Raw genomic sequence first — 17,451 nt, 5'->3', positions numbered from 1 at the left:
TTGTTGAGAACATATTCTTGGGTAATGTTTAGATCTGTCTTTGGTCCTCAGGAACATTTGTCATAGAGCTGCATAGCCACAGTTTTCCAGACCAGCAGAGGTCTTCGGTTTCTTAAGTTGTTGTGTCTGGGCTTTGATGAAAGTTAAGGGAATATTACAGCATTTTGCTGTCGGGTGGGTGGTCAGAAATGATGGAGCGTAGGTCCGAAATTTGTTCCGAGGCACTCCGAATGACCAACGTTAATGTATACTGTACTCTTGCCAAATATGGCTCCTATGATACTCCATACTGTGTCATCCTAATTCTGCTTTTCTACTTTCTCTTACCTCTTGTCTCTTGTGTGATCAGTCTGTATTTATGCATTAACACAGCTATCCCTCATTCGTTCCGTCTCGCACACTAAATGCTTATCGCCGCTTTTCTGATCGTGCATATTAACACACTTCCCACACAAATGCAGTTTCTTTCCCCGCGCGTTTGTTCATTCATTCGCCAGAGGAAGACTGAACATTCCACATATAACTACAGTTGTTAATGCACAGATTCAAAAGCAGGGGGTCATAAATCAAGCCAGCCGCTTTTAAACAAACACCTGCCTCCAAACTGTCAGGGCTAATGGTGGCACTCGCCGTATAAATCAGCCGTAGCTGTAACTCTCAATATGAGAGAAACGATTACATTGAGCATCTGCCACCATGCTATTTTAATGGGCTGATAGTCCTTGCTGTAACTTATTCCATTTTTGTGTTCTTCAAAGTAAGTGTGTGTGTGTGTGTTTGTATTGAAAAGGTCAGAAGAGATTTGTGGGTCACTTGCTCTGTCTTCTTAGTTTCTTTACGAGCTGGCGTAAGAGAACAAGGTGCTTTTTTCCCGCAAGTGTTTAATTAAGACCAGAAACGGGGTCAGAGAACAGAAATGAAACGCTTTTACTGTATTATAAAGTTATTATGTTGTGCCTCTAAACTTTCTTCTAGATGCATTTTAAAGGGAAAACTGTTGTTTGAGACTGACACGCTACAGTTTTGGACATAAACGAAGCAGAAATAAACGAGAACCGAGGAATTGGTGTGGAAATCAACTTTCCGGGAAAGTTATACTGGACACTTTTAGGCAAACGCTTATGCAAAGCATGTGGGCAATTCTAACGTTATGGACGTGACATTTTGCGTTATGCACGTGACATAAAAATGCTCTGAGAACGAATTTGTTACGAATATATTGAACCATCTGTTTATATTTTACTAAACCCTTGTTGATAGAGTCTAAACTTAAAAAGTTCAGTCTATGAACAAGATTTCTATTTTAAAAAAGGGAAAAAACATGTGTTATGGTTGTGACAAAAAATGGACGCGTTTTTTGGGAGGCGACCAACTGTGTAGGATTTCTGTGAAATAATATGCACAATCTTGAAGCAATAATACCCAATGGAGAAGGGATGCCCTTCTATAGAACATAAAATTGTTACTCTATTCATGTGTCCATTTATGAGGAATATATAGCGTTATGGATCTGACAATCCTGAAAATGGCACTTACCTGACTATGAAAAACAACAAATAAAATAAATGCTTTAGAGATTTGAGCAGAGATCTCACATGGGTATTTGATCCACCAAATGTTAATATCTGTGCTGTAACCATAGTAAAACCTTTTTCATGGTAAGGTTGACATGTTCATGGAATTGTTTTTTAGCACAAAGTATTTGGACATTTTCTGGTTGCCACACTTAGTGGAGCATGTCCATAGTTAATGTGATGTAGTACACCTGTGGTTACTCTGCTACGGGCAACCTGTGTGAACTCAAGAGGAAGTGATACTATACAACCACTAAAAATAACCTTGTTTCCAATTCAAGTTTGTTTATAAAAAAAAGCTCGAGCTCCATTTAAATGCAGATGCGCTTCAAACTAAATGGTAGTAAGAATGTTATTGCAATGTGCCTCTTGATTTGTTATCTAATGCAATTACATTTATACAGTTGTTTTTGTAACTTAGTTCGCCACGATGTTTTTGGAACAAAAATGAAAAGCACTTTGTTTTTTAAGCCACCGACTGCTCTTTGAGGTCAAAGCTCTTTTTGGAGAGGACGGTACCCTTCTCATAAACCAAACCTGGTCCACACATCCACTGTCTCATTTTACTCGCATTTATCAAGCAAAGATGAACTACTCTTTAATTCTCAGATCAAAAGATGTTAAGATGTAGAAAGTAGTTGCCTTGCTGTTTACAGTTGTTTTAATGCAGGCGATAATTCAGAGTCTATTGGTCTGTAGCGTTTGTTTTAGAGTGGTCTTGGCTGAGCACACTGGTCCTGTCATTGCGCACTTGAAATATCGCATTAAACTTGTGGAGGTTGGACTTGTGCAAATATGAGGTCAGGCTATAAAGACGACAGCTTGACATAAATATATTAAATGAAGCTCTGGAATTGGGTCTACAGTCTAGTTCAGTTTATATTTGTGGTCATTTCAGTCATATGCAGGTATACAGTGGTATGAAACATCTCTTCGGGTTCATTAGAGAAAGACAAGTCTGTCAGACACAACTGATTTCTTTGGTGAAAGAATGCGAGGTGCGTGTAAACGTCTTGTGACATCAAAGATGTTTTCGACATCTCATCGTCTTTTCTCTTATCCTCCAATTCTCCTCTGCGCCTCTTGTCTTGTTTTTTCTTGTGATAGTTTTTATCTTCATTCATTCCTCTCACTTCTCTCCTCTCTCTCCTTCTTCTCTCCAATGAATGATATTGCACATAATTCTTTCACTAACATACTATGAAAGATAAAGACAGAAGCATTCAGAAGAGTGGGCGAGTAAGAATGTGTGTTACTGTCATGTTCAATTATCAAGACCCATTTTTTATCGTCCCAACATTCCAGATCAAACATGCGAAAGAGATTTTGCAAATCTCTGCGTTCTTAGTGGAAACATGGAAACTTCTTGCGGTTGGTTTTCTTAGTCACAAGCGTTTACTGGAGAAATAAAGACATAAAGACTCTGCTATTGATAACCTCCCATGTTTGAGGTGCGACAATGATGCGCAGTCAACATATTCATTGAAGAGGGTTAGAGGTGTCAGTTATCGTCTTATTTACATACATTTCTGGAAGCTAAAACTTTAATTTCTTGCCTTTTTTTACAGATATTTTTGGAACATTGATTCAAATGTGCAACAGAGATGTGAGAGCTGTGGCCTAGCGGCTAGCTCACATGGCGTTTTGATGCTTGCACATTGATGCAGTTTCAGATCCTGTGCAATTTCCTAATCTTGTTTTCCTGTGTCATTTTGTGGAGGATCTATTGACAGAAATACAATATAATATACATAACTATGTCTTCAGAGGTGTATAAAGACCTTACATAATGAAGCGTTATGTTTTTATTACCTTAGAATGAGGTATTTCTATCTACATACACATCGGGTCCCCTTGCATGAAATTTGGCTTGTTGTTTCTACAGTAGACCTAAATGCACAAACTGCTCTACAGAGCATGTTTTGTAAATGCATAATCTCAATCGGCAAAAAATCGAAAGCGACAATTTAGGGGTGAAGTGAAAGGCTTGTTGCAATTCGCCACCTCACCGCTACATTACAAAAACTGGACTTTTAAAGCTTGCCAGGCTAGTGGCATCTAATCTATGCTAGAAAAATATGTGACGTCATTCAGAGTTACCAAAATGAGACGCAACGTGAACTGCCTGTGGTCATAAATCTATAAGACTTTGCGAGATGTACGTTTCTCCCCAAAGGGTCCTATTGTTAGGTGTGGGGTAAATTTGAGCGTTATTCTGCCATATGAGAGTGTGAGAGTGAGCACGTCTACAGGCTTCACTGTAAACCTTCACATTTACTATCGTGATAAAAACCACTTTCATTTCCTCCCCACTTCTCTCTGCCTATATTTTTTCACATATGTACATGTGTGCATACACACACACACACACACACACTCACTTCCTGCCCCCTGTTGCTGTGTTATATATTTGACTGGACATTCCCTCGAGAAATTCCTGGTGCTCCGTGAACCAGAGTCATAGCAGTATGATCTCACACACACACACACACACACACACACACACACACACACACACACACACACACACACACACACTAGAGAGTGCTCATTAATCACTGTTAGATGACTCTGCGTGGCTGCTTGCCTGTGTTTGTGTGCAAGTGATTCTTGGCAGGCTTGTTGTGGTCGTCCCCTGGAATTCGGTGGCGCATGTGAGGATATTGTTTTCTCAGCGTTTGGAAAAAGATAGACAACTGTACCTTGTTCGGCTCCTTCGGATTAAAAACGACATGACGGGTGTGGTGAAATAGAGCATGTGTGTGTATCATCAGTCCAGCGAGGGTTTTAAGCATGCACCTGCTTTGAGATTACACCCCCTGGGTCGTACAGGAACTGTGGAAGTGTGTGTGTGTTAGAGCGAGAGAGATTAAATTGTTAAGACAGGAAGTAAAGGGAATTGCTGAGGCTGTCTCCACTCTTCTGCGATTAAAAGCAGAAGTCCCAGGTGCCGCTGACAAAAAGGTCTCGTGGATTACAGAGACAATTCTGCGAGATCACTCGCACCTTTTTGTTCTAGGTGCCTGCTGCCTTTAGGCTAAACGTGTGTGACCCTGGGGCTACGACCTCACCTCTTGAGTGTATGGAAGAATAACTAAACGTTTTTTGCATTCGCAATCGTGAGACAGTCTTATAAACGCAGTCCACAGGTATGTAGTCTCAAACACACACGCACTGTTTTAACAAGCTTGACAAGTGGTGTCAGAGGAGTTTTGTGGTTAACGTGGGGATGTTTTTGTTGATCACAGGTGGTTAAGCTTGGGGCTTTTTTGTCCTCTCTCTCTCTCTCTCTCTCTCTCTCTCGTACCGCCTCTAAGCCCTTAATAACAGGGCAGTGATGTACTCTGATATAAGGGGGCTGTAGTCAGGTGTTAGCACGAGCAGCTTCGTGGAGGGTGCAGAATATTCGCGTGCAGTCTGCTGTCTTATTCTTCAGCCTTTCGCCCATTCTCTTTATTTTAAAGGGACTTTCCCACTGTTTTTTGGCCATGTTCTCCAATAAAATGACTGGGATTTTATGTTCAGTCGGCCTGTTTTGAAACCTGTAATCTTGTACTTAGCCCTACACAGTAAGACTTTGATGTGAAGACCGGTCCACCTTGCAGCTTAAATCAACAGTTTTTTTTACCCTGATTTCCCTTGAACATTTATTTGGGATGCAAGAAAAATGTTATTTGTTGAATAATTTTAGAAAAATCTATTGCAATTACGAAATACATAACTGAAAAGGACAAGTTACATAAAAACAAATCTGAGAGTGTGATTGTAAATCATTCGCACGTGCATATTGATATATATCAATATTTTTGGTTATGCACTGTTGCAGTAATAATTGGAAGCATTTTTCTTTGACATTACATGTTGACTGTGTATTGACTTATTGAGCAAATATGGATTGATGACTTATCAATTATTAGTGGATCCATTGATCTAATTAGGATGCTTTCATTTTGCATTGCTGTCCTTCTAAAACCTTGTATTTCCATATTTCGGGAATATTTTTTGCCATACATCAGTATTATTAGTTACCCTTTATGTTTGTTGCTGGGTTTAGCAAATGTCTTAGCAATTAAAAGTGCTTCTCAACTCCGTGTCAAGTACAGTGATTTTTCTATTTCCTGAAAAACAGCAAATCTCGATATCCGAGGTTTCTAAGGGAACGCAACAATATTTTTGCAATCAAATGTTTTCCGAAGTCCTTCTGCGTAAACACTTCAATGTGCACCATTCACAATTGCATTAACAGTACATTGTGTTCATCTGTTGTACATCTTTTCTGTTCGTTGTTCTGGTTTAGACCCTGATATCGTGTGCCGTTCGGCCTTTTCTGAATCATGATTACACCGACAGTTTAAATGAGAACTGACCAAAAGAAACAGGCGGGAATGATCCAATTTTAATGGATAGTAGATTGTGTTTCAGACATGCATTTGGGAAATGGATCAGAACCAGACCTCCAGAGCTCTAGGCGGTCTCCTAACATCTGCAGAAAGGTCTTGCATCACAAAGGTCCTGTTGAGGCATCATCATTGCTGGGTTAACTTCACGAAGCATTAATACCCAGAATGCATTGAGAAATCTTGACCCCCGAATGTTCATTTGCAAACACAGTTATTACTTGCAGGCTTTGGACTTTGGGTTTAACCCTTTGTCCAGTTTGACAGATGACCTGCCATTTAGCTTGTTTTGTGCGAGGTTGTTCTGCACAAAGTTATGAACTGATTACGACCTCATAAAAAAACGTCCTTCGCTTTGCGTTTGTTATGGGAACCATGTGTAACGGTTCAGAGGTGAGCATGAGACCTTTCTCTTGATGACTATGTGCTGCTCTTGTTTGCAGGTTCCCCCTTTACCCCAGAGGAGAACGATTCCAGTTCGAATACGGCGTCTACTTGATCAACAAAAACATTGCACAGGTAAGACCCTAAAAACGTCCTGTAACTAACTAATAAAGTTACCAAATTCTCCAGCTCAAATTCTTACCCTAGTAAGCGCAGGATTAATGTCCCTCCGCTGACAGTGGAATTCAGGCCCTGCTGCACTCCAGCTGTTCCTCAAGCTAAGGAGGAGATGAAACGTACAGATCAAAATGCAAAACGGACGAACCGGGCCGTCTCCGCACGTTTAAAGAACAAAAACATAGCAGTGCAGGGTATGGAGTGATATGTAAGCTTAGCCAGCTCCGAGGGGAATACTTATATAAATGTCATGTTTGATCTACTGCTCGATTTGTAGTCTAACTGTGAGATGGCCTCCGCCGCTTGTTCTTCATACCGCATGTCGCCCGCCATTTCCATTTCACGTACTCTTAATCTGAATGAATGGAGCGCTTTGCACCTTTGCCAGGAATGTTCATTAACTTTGTCAAAGTTTCTCTGTGGGGCGAGGTAATAGATGTTACTGGATAAGTTGAGTGCGAGTTCGGGTTCAGTGTGATGAATTTAAACTCATCATTTGTGAAGTCTCACAAACAGAGGCCTTGAGATTGGTTGGTATGTTGAAACATTTGAGTATGTCTTCAGAGGTGTATAAAGACCTTACATAATTAAGTCATGTTTTTATTACCTCAGAATTAGTTATTTCTATCTACATGCACCTTGAGTCCCCTTGCATGGAATGCGCCAGTTTGTTTCTACGGCAGCCGTTTCGAAAATACGTTATAATTCGCAACCTCACCGCTTGATGCCGCTAACATGCCGCTCAGGGCCTTTTCGTTTGCCACTGTGTAGCACCTGCGGAAATCTCTGTCTCCGAACGCTCCGATCCACAATCACATGTTCCAGTTTGGGAGAAGAGCCGTCCAGAGAATGCATGACGCGTTGCCTTTGAGTCAACTTACGTGGCATTTTCCTTTTTCAGAAACCCACTCAAACCCAACCTGTCTTGCTAATCCTTGCTAACACACCGCTTTCTAATCCTTTATTTTCTCTGTTTATATTAAACAATTTTACTACATAATATTATTTGCATCTAAACGAAACCTTCGTTCCTTCCTTCCCCTCAAACCCGTGACCCCTGAAATTTGGCCTCCTAGGTAGTATGATTTGCCAATGACAAGCAAGCAACCCTCTCTGTTATTTTGTTTTTATTTGTCATGGCCTTTGTTGCCGTCACTTGTTTTTCGTTAGACCTTTCGTTTGGTCTTTAATGCATTCCGTTCGTTAGCCATAGTCGTGGTAGCTCTCCATGTCCGGGTGCCGAGACTAAGCGTAGATCAAGTTTCACAGCGCCGCTCTTGTTCAGGAATGGAGGAGATTAAACGTCTATCTTTTATTAAATTGTGTGCTTTGCTGTGTTTGAAAGCGATCCAGGCAGGCAAGAGTGAGGGGGGCTGCTTTAAATGCTTTGAAGCGGCGCTCTGACTGGATGTTGTTTTTATTTAGTCCTCGTGTCATGGGAGGAAGGGAGGAGGTCTGGAGAAGAATGTCAGGTGGCCGTTTGAGTTTTGATGGGCACGCGTGATAGATGAGTTAGGAACAGGAGATTAAAGAACACGAACGGTTGTCTGTTGTCTGCAAACATAATTTTGTTTTCCTGGTGAATTTTTTTGTGTGTGAGGGATTTGTGCCTTTGTAGTTTTTGTTGCTGTTTGTTACATTAGCTCTTAAAAGTAAACAACGGCTCATCCTTTTTAAAGCATTTGAGCTTCGTCCCAATTCGCATACTCTTCGTCCTAAATAGTGTTCGGAAATAGATTGTTATGCACAATTCGTAGTATGCTGAGAGGGCAGGAGGGCGGAGTTTAGTGACGCTATACTGAATTAATACAATTAAATAAAGGATGCTTGTCTAAATTAATAAATGTAAGTATACAATAGATGTAACATATGAAATAATACATACTTTAAGGGATACTTCACCCAAATGAATATTCTGTCATCATTTACATTTACTATAATCCGTATAAACTTCTTTGTTTGGATGAACACAAAAGATGACATTTTGAAGAATGTTGGACAGCAAACAGTTCTTGGGCACTTTTGACTACGATTGTATTTATTTACTATGGTAGTCAATGAGGTGCAAAATCTGTCTGGTTATAAGCATTCTTCCAAATATCTTTCCCTGCGTTCATCAGAACACCAGCCTCCGTCGCTTTGACCCGCCAGCCTGACAAGCGGGTCTGTATACGGCGCCACCATGGCAGCAGGATCAGATGGCTGCTTGTCGGAACTGGATTACTTATCCCTGTTGCAAGTCTTGTCTATGGTGTGTTGTGTACATGTTTTTCTCCTCACCTTCCCCATGTTATGCTTTATCTTCTTCTAAAAATAAATTTCGTTGCACTGTACTTGAATGTGTGTAATGACAATAAATTGAATCCAATCAATCCAAAACAGCAATTCATACAGATGATCAGAACTCGGATGGTGAGTAAATGATGACAGAATTTCATTTTTGGCTGAAGTATCCCTTTAAGAGTTGTATTTTGATGTTCAGGACAGTTCATGATCACAGTGTCATCTAGGCATCATGGCCACTTCCGTTTCGCGGTAGTATGTCCCAGTGCGTGTATACAGTTATGCTACGCACTAAAATGTATATGCTTTTCAATAACAATATTCTGTGAGAAAGTTATTAAATCTACCATTAAGAAAGAAAAAAGAAAGAATTGCTTCTTACCCATTTGTGTTAAATAAAAAGAGTAGATTTAATTCAGAACATCACTGCCAAGTTCATAGCCGCTTTCTTCTGTCACAACAACATCTGGGATATTATGAATTTGGCTTTTAATCCTCATTATGTTTTAGGTCCTGAGCTCTTTGGAAGCGCAACAAACAGTCTTTTCCGGCGTTTGTATAATATTCCTCATGTGGATCATCTAGTCTTAGTTTAGTGATGTAGAAGAGATATTGTTTGGGTCAGTGAGTGTTTAGAAAAGCTTCCAAGCTTTCAGAATTATCTGGTTAGTATGTCTTTGAGTGTCTAAATAGTTCATGTTCCCCTAGAGGGCAGAAGTGCAGAAGAACAAAACTGTAAAAGAATTAGCACTCCGTTGCTAAACTCACTAGTTATCATATTTGGCGAGGATGTGACAGGAAGAGGTTGTGCTGGAACTTAAACACAGAGTGGTTTCAAGATTATTGGGGAATTTGGAGCGGAAATGATGTAGGTCTAGCTTGGTGCCATGTTTAGTAAGCCAGGAAAACCTGGCAATAACAACACCCCAGAATGACTGGCCCCGGACGGATCAAAATATTATCTTTCTAATGCTAATCCGCATTTCTTGTTGCACTCAGGATTGTACGTTTGATAAGATGACTTTGGACACTTTTGACATATTTGTTTAAGACTTTGGACTTCGTTTTCTCGTTGAGAAAAGAAAAGACAGTGTTTGTAATCTCTCAGTTTGGTTTCGTCAATGGCCCTGTTTACACTTTATACTAACATCTCTCCAGGGTGAATCAATCACTGGTGGTCAAGTACATTACATATTGCACATATTAAGTGTCCTTTGACCATCATATGAAAGAATATTCACAAGGACATGCACCAGATGTCAACTTTTATTGATATACAGTCGTGGAAAAAATTAAGAGACACTTACAATTTTCATTTAATCGGCATTTCTAGATTTATTGTGGCCATTCAAGTCCAGTGTCTGTTGAATCTCACAAATCAAACCTCAGCATCCAAAAGCAATGTTAAGGACTGACAGCAAGACACGATAAATGAAAGCTGTGGTAAAAATACAGGTGAACACATTAAAATAAAAAAAAATCCCTAAATTAATTTACCAATATTACTGTTGTATCGCTTAGATGTGAACATGAACTTGCTTTCTTTGCAGTATTTGAGGTCTGAAAAAACAAAGAGCATCTTTTCTGATATTTTGACCCGTTTCTGCAGTTTTCATTTTCTGCAACCTAATTCAAATAGAAACAGTATTTTTATTTGAAATCTGGGAGAAATATTGTTGGTAGTTCACGCAATGAATCACATCTGTACTTAGCACTGACCACTTCTGATGTGATCACCCAAGATATATATATATATATATATAGATATAATAATATATAATACATGTATTAGACGAACATTTTTAGTAAAAATGTTTAAAATATTGGACCCCATGTGTCCATGAAAATCAGTTATGAACAGATGAGAGATTTTTGGCCTTTGTCATTGCTTTTATCCACCATGACATTTGTAGGAAAGAAACCATATTAACCTGTGAAGTGTGAAAGGAGATATTTATACAGGGGGACATGCACTGTACCCTTCTGTCTCATTTTCATTCATACTAGCAGAAAGGTTCCGCTATGAAAAGTTAACTACTACTATTACATGCTTACATCCTGTACAAGTGTGTTCTTTAATAAGAGAATTAGCAAGGCAACAGTGGTGCTTTTGTTTGACACAGGCATGTCAATAAGATTATTCACTTTGGCTAAGTGGCTTCATTTGTGTATATCAAGTAAGAATTTCCATACATCACATTAAGCATTTACCTCCATCGGACTGTGTGCTTAACCTCTAAATTTGCAGGCAGGAACGTTCCAGAATAATTCGCTGTTACAGTTTATCTGGTGGTATTTTGATTATGTTGACATCCATTACTGATTTACTCAATTCTTATTTTTTGTTCACCATCATGAACTTGTTTTAAACTAGTATTTAAATTCCCTGGTTTCTTTAGTTGTACATGTGCAGTTTATACTATTTCTACAACTGCCAAATTTGACATAAAAATTCTGCTAATAATTATGCTAATTTAATACATTTTTTGAATACCGTACATTTAGTTTTTATAAAGAACTGATGTAAATTATAATATTTAGATGAAATTACAGATATGCCCGTCCATTTATTGAACACTTTTAATTGAATGTATTTCTCATTAGTTCAGTCATGTTTTATAACAATCTTACAGACAATTATTTTACAGATAAAGTTTTTAACCTTACATACGATAATCGCTTAACATTTTAATGTGGTTATAAATGTATTTTGTATGTTGTGTATTTGTTGAAACATATGTGCAGGCTTAAAAACTGGAACAGAAAGTGGTCTATAAAAATGTACTAGCGCTCGGAATAGCAAAGTCTGACTAAACTAAATTTGTCTGTTTGTAGTCAAAGTACAACATAATGAGAAAAATGTCATTTATGTTTTAACTATAAATTCATTATTTTTTTTATTTTGTTACTACTAAATGGAAAGCTGCTTTATTGCAACAATGCTAAATTGTGAAAAGCACTATAGAAATGAAATTGAATTTGATATAAATATATGAGAAAGATCAACACGACATGAATCAAAGAAAGCGAGAATATGGAAAAAAGCAAATGTAGGATTATGTTTTTGCGTCCTGTTTAGTCGCATTTAAAATAGCCCCTTTGATCTGATAATGTATGTAGCTCTCAGTTCACTTATATTGAAGGTGGCCTATTGATTCAAAAAAGGCTGACTGGTCACATGTGCGTATTTACTTTCCCTCCCTTTAATTAAGATCACACAGGTAAATAAAAGGGGGAGTCGATGAGTGTGAAAGACATCTCCCAAGAGAAGAGCGTTTTTAGCAGGAACTATTCCCAGGTTATCCCAAAATCCTTCCTTACCGTCCAGCGGCCCGCTCGGAGCAGACCTGCGGTGTGTTAGTCAGCCCATAGTGGTGAAGCGGGCCCTCCAGAAAAAGCCGCTGTATTGCGTATGTGCCGTTCCCTCTTACAATGAAGTCCTTTTTATGTCGGCCCTCTATAAAAAGCCTCATCTTTACAAACTGGGCTCAGCGAGTGCGTCCAAACCAGCGTTACGTTGTGTTTGTTTGCGTATCCCTGAACCCTTGTCCACCCTGGTTTTGCCGCCAAACCGACATCACTGGAGACGATGAGAAAACCTGGAACTCATCTGCACTTTAACTACCTCTCTATTTCTTTCGTTTGTAGCCAAGACGGCATCCGCTTTCCATTTCAAGGAGGCTTGCTTTGGTCAACTGCATAATGAATCTTGTTTCTATCTGTGAGAACTATGAAAGTTCACTTCACTGTGTTGGTCGTTTTTGTTTTCATACTGTATAGAGTGAAGTAAAATCCTCTTTAGATGCTTTAGGAAACATATGTTGGTTGTTACTGAGATGTACAAAGAGATGACCGCCGCTTAAATGAAACGGCCAGCGATGTAATTTTCTCAACAAAGTCTCGTCTCTCCCCCTTCTATCCCTAAAAATGTGGTTTGTATTTTAATAGCATTAAGGTACCATTTTATAAAGGATATGCATAGTGTCCTGACTGTAAAGAAATGGCTTCTTTAGCTGCTTTATTTGTCACGTTTCAAGCACGAAATTGCTTTTGGCAGGGCGTAAGTGGGCTGCACTAGCATAACGGCCACTGAATTGAGTTAATGTTCACAGAGGTGTGGGAATGAAGCCCGACGGCTGCCGTCTCCTTATTCTGAAATGATTTATGGACAAGGGAGGGGAAAATAAGGATTAACTGATTTGTGGACTAGATGAAGAGATTAGATCTGAACGTGTATCGTCTTTCAATTGCACCTGACCTAAATTGTGGAAATTCTGAGAAATACTTTTGGATTATTTGGCTAGACTCGACGTTTTCCAAAAGTCATCAGGCCTAATAGTCTTAACTTCTTCAGGCCTGGGAAGTGTGTTACAACTCATCCATTCCGTCCATCCTTCCTTCCTTCCTTCCTTCCTTCCTTCCTTTCTTTCATTCTTTCTTTCTTTCTTTCATCCTTCCTACTCACTCACTCACTCTTTCTTTCTTTACCTCTCTTCTCTTTCTTTCACTCTCCCTCCTTATGTACATTTTGCTTCCTCCTTATTTCCCCAAGAACCCTCTTTCTCTCCCTCCATCTTTCTCCCTTGTTCTCTCTTTGCATTCTTTAGAAAGCGATTATTGAGAAGACTCCTGACACTGCGCCCAGTACTACTGTAGTGTTTTTCTACAGCTGTGTTGCCTCACCACAGGAAGTCCTCATCTTATGTCCAGAGTTTGTTGGAGACCGTTTGCTCCTCAGGACTGTGATATTCTGTTCAGGCATGCATGATTCAGATTTCCTCAGAGAATCTCAGCTTTCTTCTCTCTCATAGATTTATATATGATCCCAGATCTGCTGGCTGATCTTTTGGCAGAATAGCTTATTTTATTAGACTTTCCTCTCGAATATAACCTTCCCCTACAACATGTCTCTGGAGGCTTTCCCTGTGGGGAAGGGCTTTATAAGTTCATGTTTGTCCTTTTTTGTTTTATAGGATTTGAATGAAGTCAGCATACGGTGGCCCCCAAACGCATGTGGCCACTTAGGCACACTCAGTAGTGTATGAATTTATGAATAATGAGTTAGGAATGATGCAAGACCCCGTCTCTCTTTGTGTCTTATTTAAATATGTGTGCGTGTTAACAATATTAGTCCTTTTGTAATATGTATGTTGTTATCATGCAAAAAACATTTAGATATTTTTTTACAATTTAAACATGTGACTTATATAATGTTTTGCAATGACACACTGGATTTTTGGCACAGCTTCTGCATCGATGAACACTGTTAAATTAAGGCATCGGGTACCATTTCTGGAGGTGTTAAAAGGTATGTCCCTGGCTCTTAATTTAAACCTGGCAATCTGGTTCTAAACTCCTGCAGCAGATGTCGTTGTGGTTGTACGTCTGTCTGGTAACATTATGTGTCCTGCCTTTCTTTAACTACACCCACTAGCTTAAGTTTTGTGTGGTCTTACTTCCCCTCTTAGCTTGTTTCTGTTGCACCTACATCGGTCTGTGGACAGTGCTGGTAACCTCTGGGGAAAGCCATCCAGTTCTCATAAAATCTGTATTGCACCGCTAAACATTACTAAGCGTTTCACCACAAGGAGTTGCCCACATAATGGATGTCGATCTATCACCCAACATCCAATTGAAGCCTAAATTTGCACTGGTCCTAACTAGTTTTCCACTTCTGGAATGAGCTGCAGACTGTTGAAAGATCCTAATTTCTAAAACCTCAATCTCTGGATTCTGGATAGGCATGTTTGAATTATACATTGACCCTGACTTTCTGTGTTGGTCCATTGGATAGGCGTAAGTCACAAAAACAATGATATACCATTAGACAAGTATCTGGCTGTTGTTTAATCTATCGTTGCGCTCCTGCAAACCCATTTAAGAATTTGGAGCGAGGACAGGGAAGCAGGAGAAATAGGGGAGGAAAGCGAAAAGAATGCCGGACGGTTAGCACTTGCCACCTTCACTTGCTCCCGGTTTTATATGCATACCTCTGGCTAGCCTCCTATGGCTTTATGAAACACTTAAATGGCTTTAATTGAATTTCCACGGTTTCAGGTCTGCAGCAAGGGGTTCGCCTCGTACCGCAAAGGGGAGAGAAAGCCACTAAATATATATGTGCCAGAAAAAGGTAGTCCCCACGCTCCAGGGATTCCCACAAACACAGCCAGATGCCGATGTGTCTCTAGGGTATTTATTTGTTTGTTTACTGGAAAAAAGGGAGGGCATACAAACACGTGAGGGATTCCCCTGAGCTCAGGGAGTTGTCTGAACATGAGCCAGAAGTGCATTGTACGCTATAGAGCATTGACAAAACTAGAAGTTTGTTAATATTGTTGTGCTTTTTTGAGCGTAAACTGTTTTTGTTGAAGATATTGACTTTCATTTAGTATATAATACTTTAACATAACGCGTTCTTTTAAAGCAATTGCGTCTATGCTTGCCAGCCCCCTTAATTTCTGCTGACAAGCTCTTTACCAAATAAAACTGAAAAAATCTCCTTACAAACACAAGAAGAAGTTGCCGCACCATCATTGTCAATGACTTAATAGCTAGTCTACTTCTTCCAGCTGTTTTAAAGGAAATTTGGTTTGGTGTGCTGTAAAATCCGGCCTCTGTAGTTTTCATGCGAAAGCTTTTTTACAACCGATAACCTCTGCAGCCCTTCAGATAGTTATTTTTCGAATAGACTTTTTATATTAGCTGACGTTTACAGGAAAACGAAGAAACAGGCCGAAAATGAAAATTCGTCATGACGCCTGCGAAGGATTTACGAAGTTCCTGTTTTTCTCCAAGTGTTTTGAGTTGATGTCTTATCAGGCCAACGTGGTGATGTAATGCTGGCTGCCATTTTTCAGACCTCACTGTTATCACGCCGCTTGAACAAAGAAAACGCGCCGATTGTTGGCCGTCTGTTTAATAGCCGAACCCAAGAATGTCCCAGTGAACCTTACAGAAAATCTGTGTTTCTTGGCTGCCTCAAAATTACTGTTTACTGTTTTGAACATGAAATTTGACAAACTTTGGTTCCTTAGCTTTGGTTCTTTGGTTCTTATGAGATTCTGAAGCTTGTTTGTGTAGCATTGAGCTTGTTTAACTAGAGGACTTGTTGTTTGTATGTTTTTAGGCCTAAATCACAAAACACGTCCTAATAGAAGCGTTACTTTGGAATTCCTGAGAATTTTTGAAGCCACTGGATTTTCATTACGATGGTTACTACAAAATGAAACATCAGTTGGTTGAGACATTAGAAAGCCAAATGTTCGGCTCTCTTCTTTCCCAGCTGCCAATGCCAGTCGAGTTTGTGCGTTCAAGGCAAGAAAGCTTGTTGTTGTTCTTAATTCGCTCCAAGCTTTGTGGGCTATTTTAACGTGTCACGGTTAAGTTACTCCACACATCTGCTGGGTAATTCTCCCCTTGATGAAGTTAAACCATCTCACAAAAAAGACAGGAGACGCTTGCTTCCATCTGGTGGAGATTTGAAAAAGAGAAGGATAAGAAAAAAGAATTAAAGCCTGACGCTCTGGTAGTTTCCAGGCCTGCGTTGGATGTTTCTGATCCATCTGGATCTTATTAGCACAGATCTGCGGCGTTTCGAACTCATTCGGGCACAACGGATGAGCTGGGACTACTTTGAAGAAGTTTCTTGGACAAGATCTTGCTTATAATCTGTCCGTCACCTTTCATCATAATTTATCCATCTAATTTTCTCTCTCTTTCCATCTCTCTGTCGTTCACGCTTGCCCTGTTTGTCACGTGTTGTACAATTCCCAAGCTCTCTCGGGACCTATAAAATATCACTCCATTAATGTGGATCATCTCGATCCTGTATCCGTCCTGTCAGCCTATATTACTCGTTCTGGAAGTGGAACGGTTATTAATCACGAACGTTAAAAACCGTCAGTCGTGCGCTTCACCCCGTGAGCTTCGGGGTTTTAGTAATGAAGTGTTTGGTGATGGGGTGAGCTCTACCACTTCTTTCTCTCTTCTCCCAGGGCCCCTGTAATGGTTTCACAGCTGATGAAAAAGAGTTAACTGGCCAGTGAAAGTGGCTGTTAAATAAACACGACTCAAGATTAACAATCTGGAATGGTTTAATTTGAGACTCTGCCATGCAGACCTGTACAGACCGCCTGACACCTTTATACCGCCACTAATTGGTGTTTGATGTCACTTGGTTGTGTTCTCTATAGAAGTCACATGCCAGATGCCATGTAGTAGTAATTGGTGTTTGAACCAATTAGAACCATATTTAGTGCATTCTTTAGGGTATAATGAAGTGTATAGCAACAAAGGATTTCCAGATTCAGTTTTTCCATTCAGGTATAAAAATATTTTCAGAATTTGAGAATATTTAATGCTTTCATTTTTGTTGCAGCCACAAATACAATGTTTTTACAGAAAGCTGCGATCTGCAACTCTTTTTGGTTAACAATGTACATACAGAACACGGAACACAAGAGAAGATATTTGGAAGAATACTGGTAACCGAACAAAGGCTGTACCCATTGGCTTGCATTGGTTTTGTGTCCATAGAATAAAAGTGAATGGGTACCGCCGTTGTTCGGTTACCAACATTGTTCAAAATATCGTCTTGTGTTCTTCACCTATAACCTTTCCATTGGCAGGCAATATCC

The 17,451-nt window shown here is 39.7% G+C and overlaps 1 protein-coding gene across 1 annotated transcript in view; it reads left to right on the top strand.

The window, feature by feature from the left end:
* uvrag (UV radiation resistance associated gene) overlaps positions 1 to 17,451 on the top strand; it is an 82,632-nt gene that overhangs the window by 43,731 nt on the left and 21,450 nt on the right. Inside the window, exon 13 of the mRNA XM_079448606.1 lies at positions 6,415 to 6,490. Within this exon, the coding sequence (XP_079304732.1) occupies positions 6,415 to 6,490 (76 nt within the window). The remainder of the gene's footprint in view (positions 1 to 6,414; positions 6,491 to 17,451) is intronic.

Source organism: Barbatula barbatula, assembly GCF_947034865.1.
Source record: "Barbatula barbatula genome assembly, chromosome: 24".
Classification (NCBI taxonomy): Eukaryota; Metazoa; Chordata; class Actinopteri; order Cypriniformes; family Nemacheilidae; genus Barbatula; species Barbatula barbatula.
The sequence above is the reverse complement of the archived record's forward strand: the minus strand, read 5'-3'. Positions and strand labels throughout refer to the sequence as shown.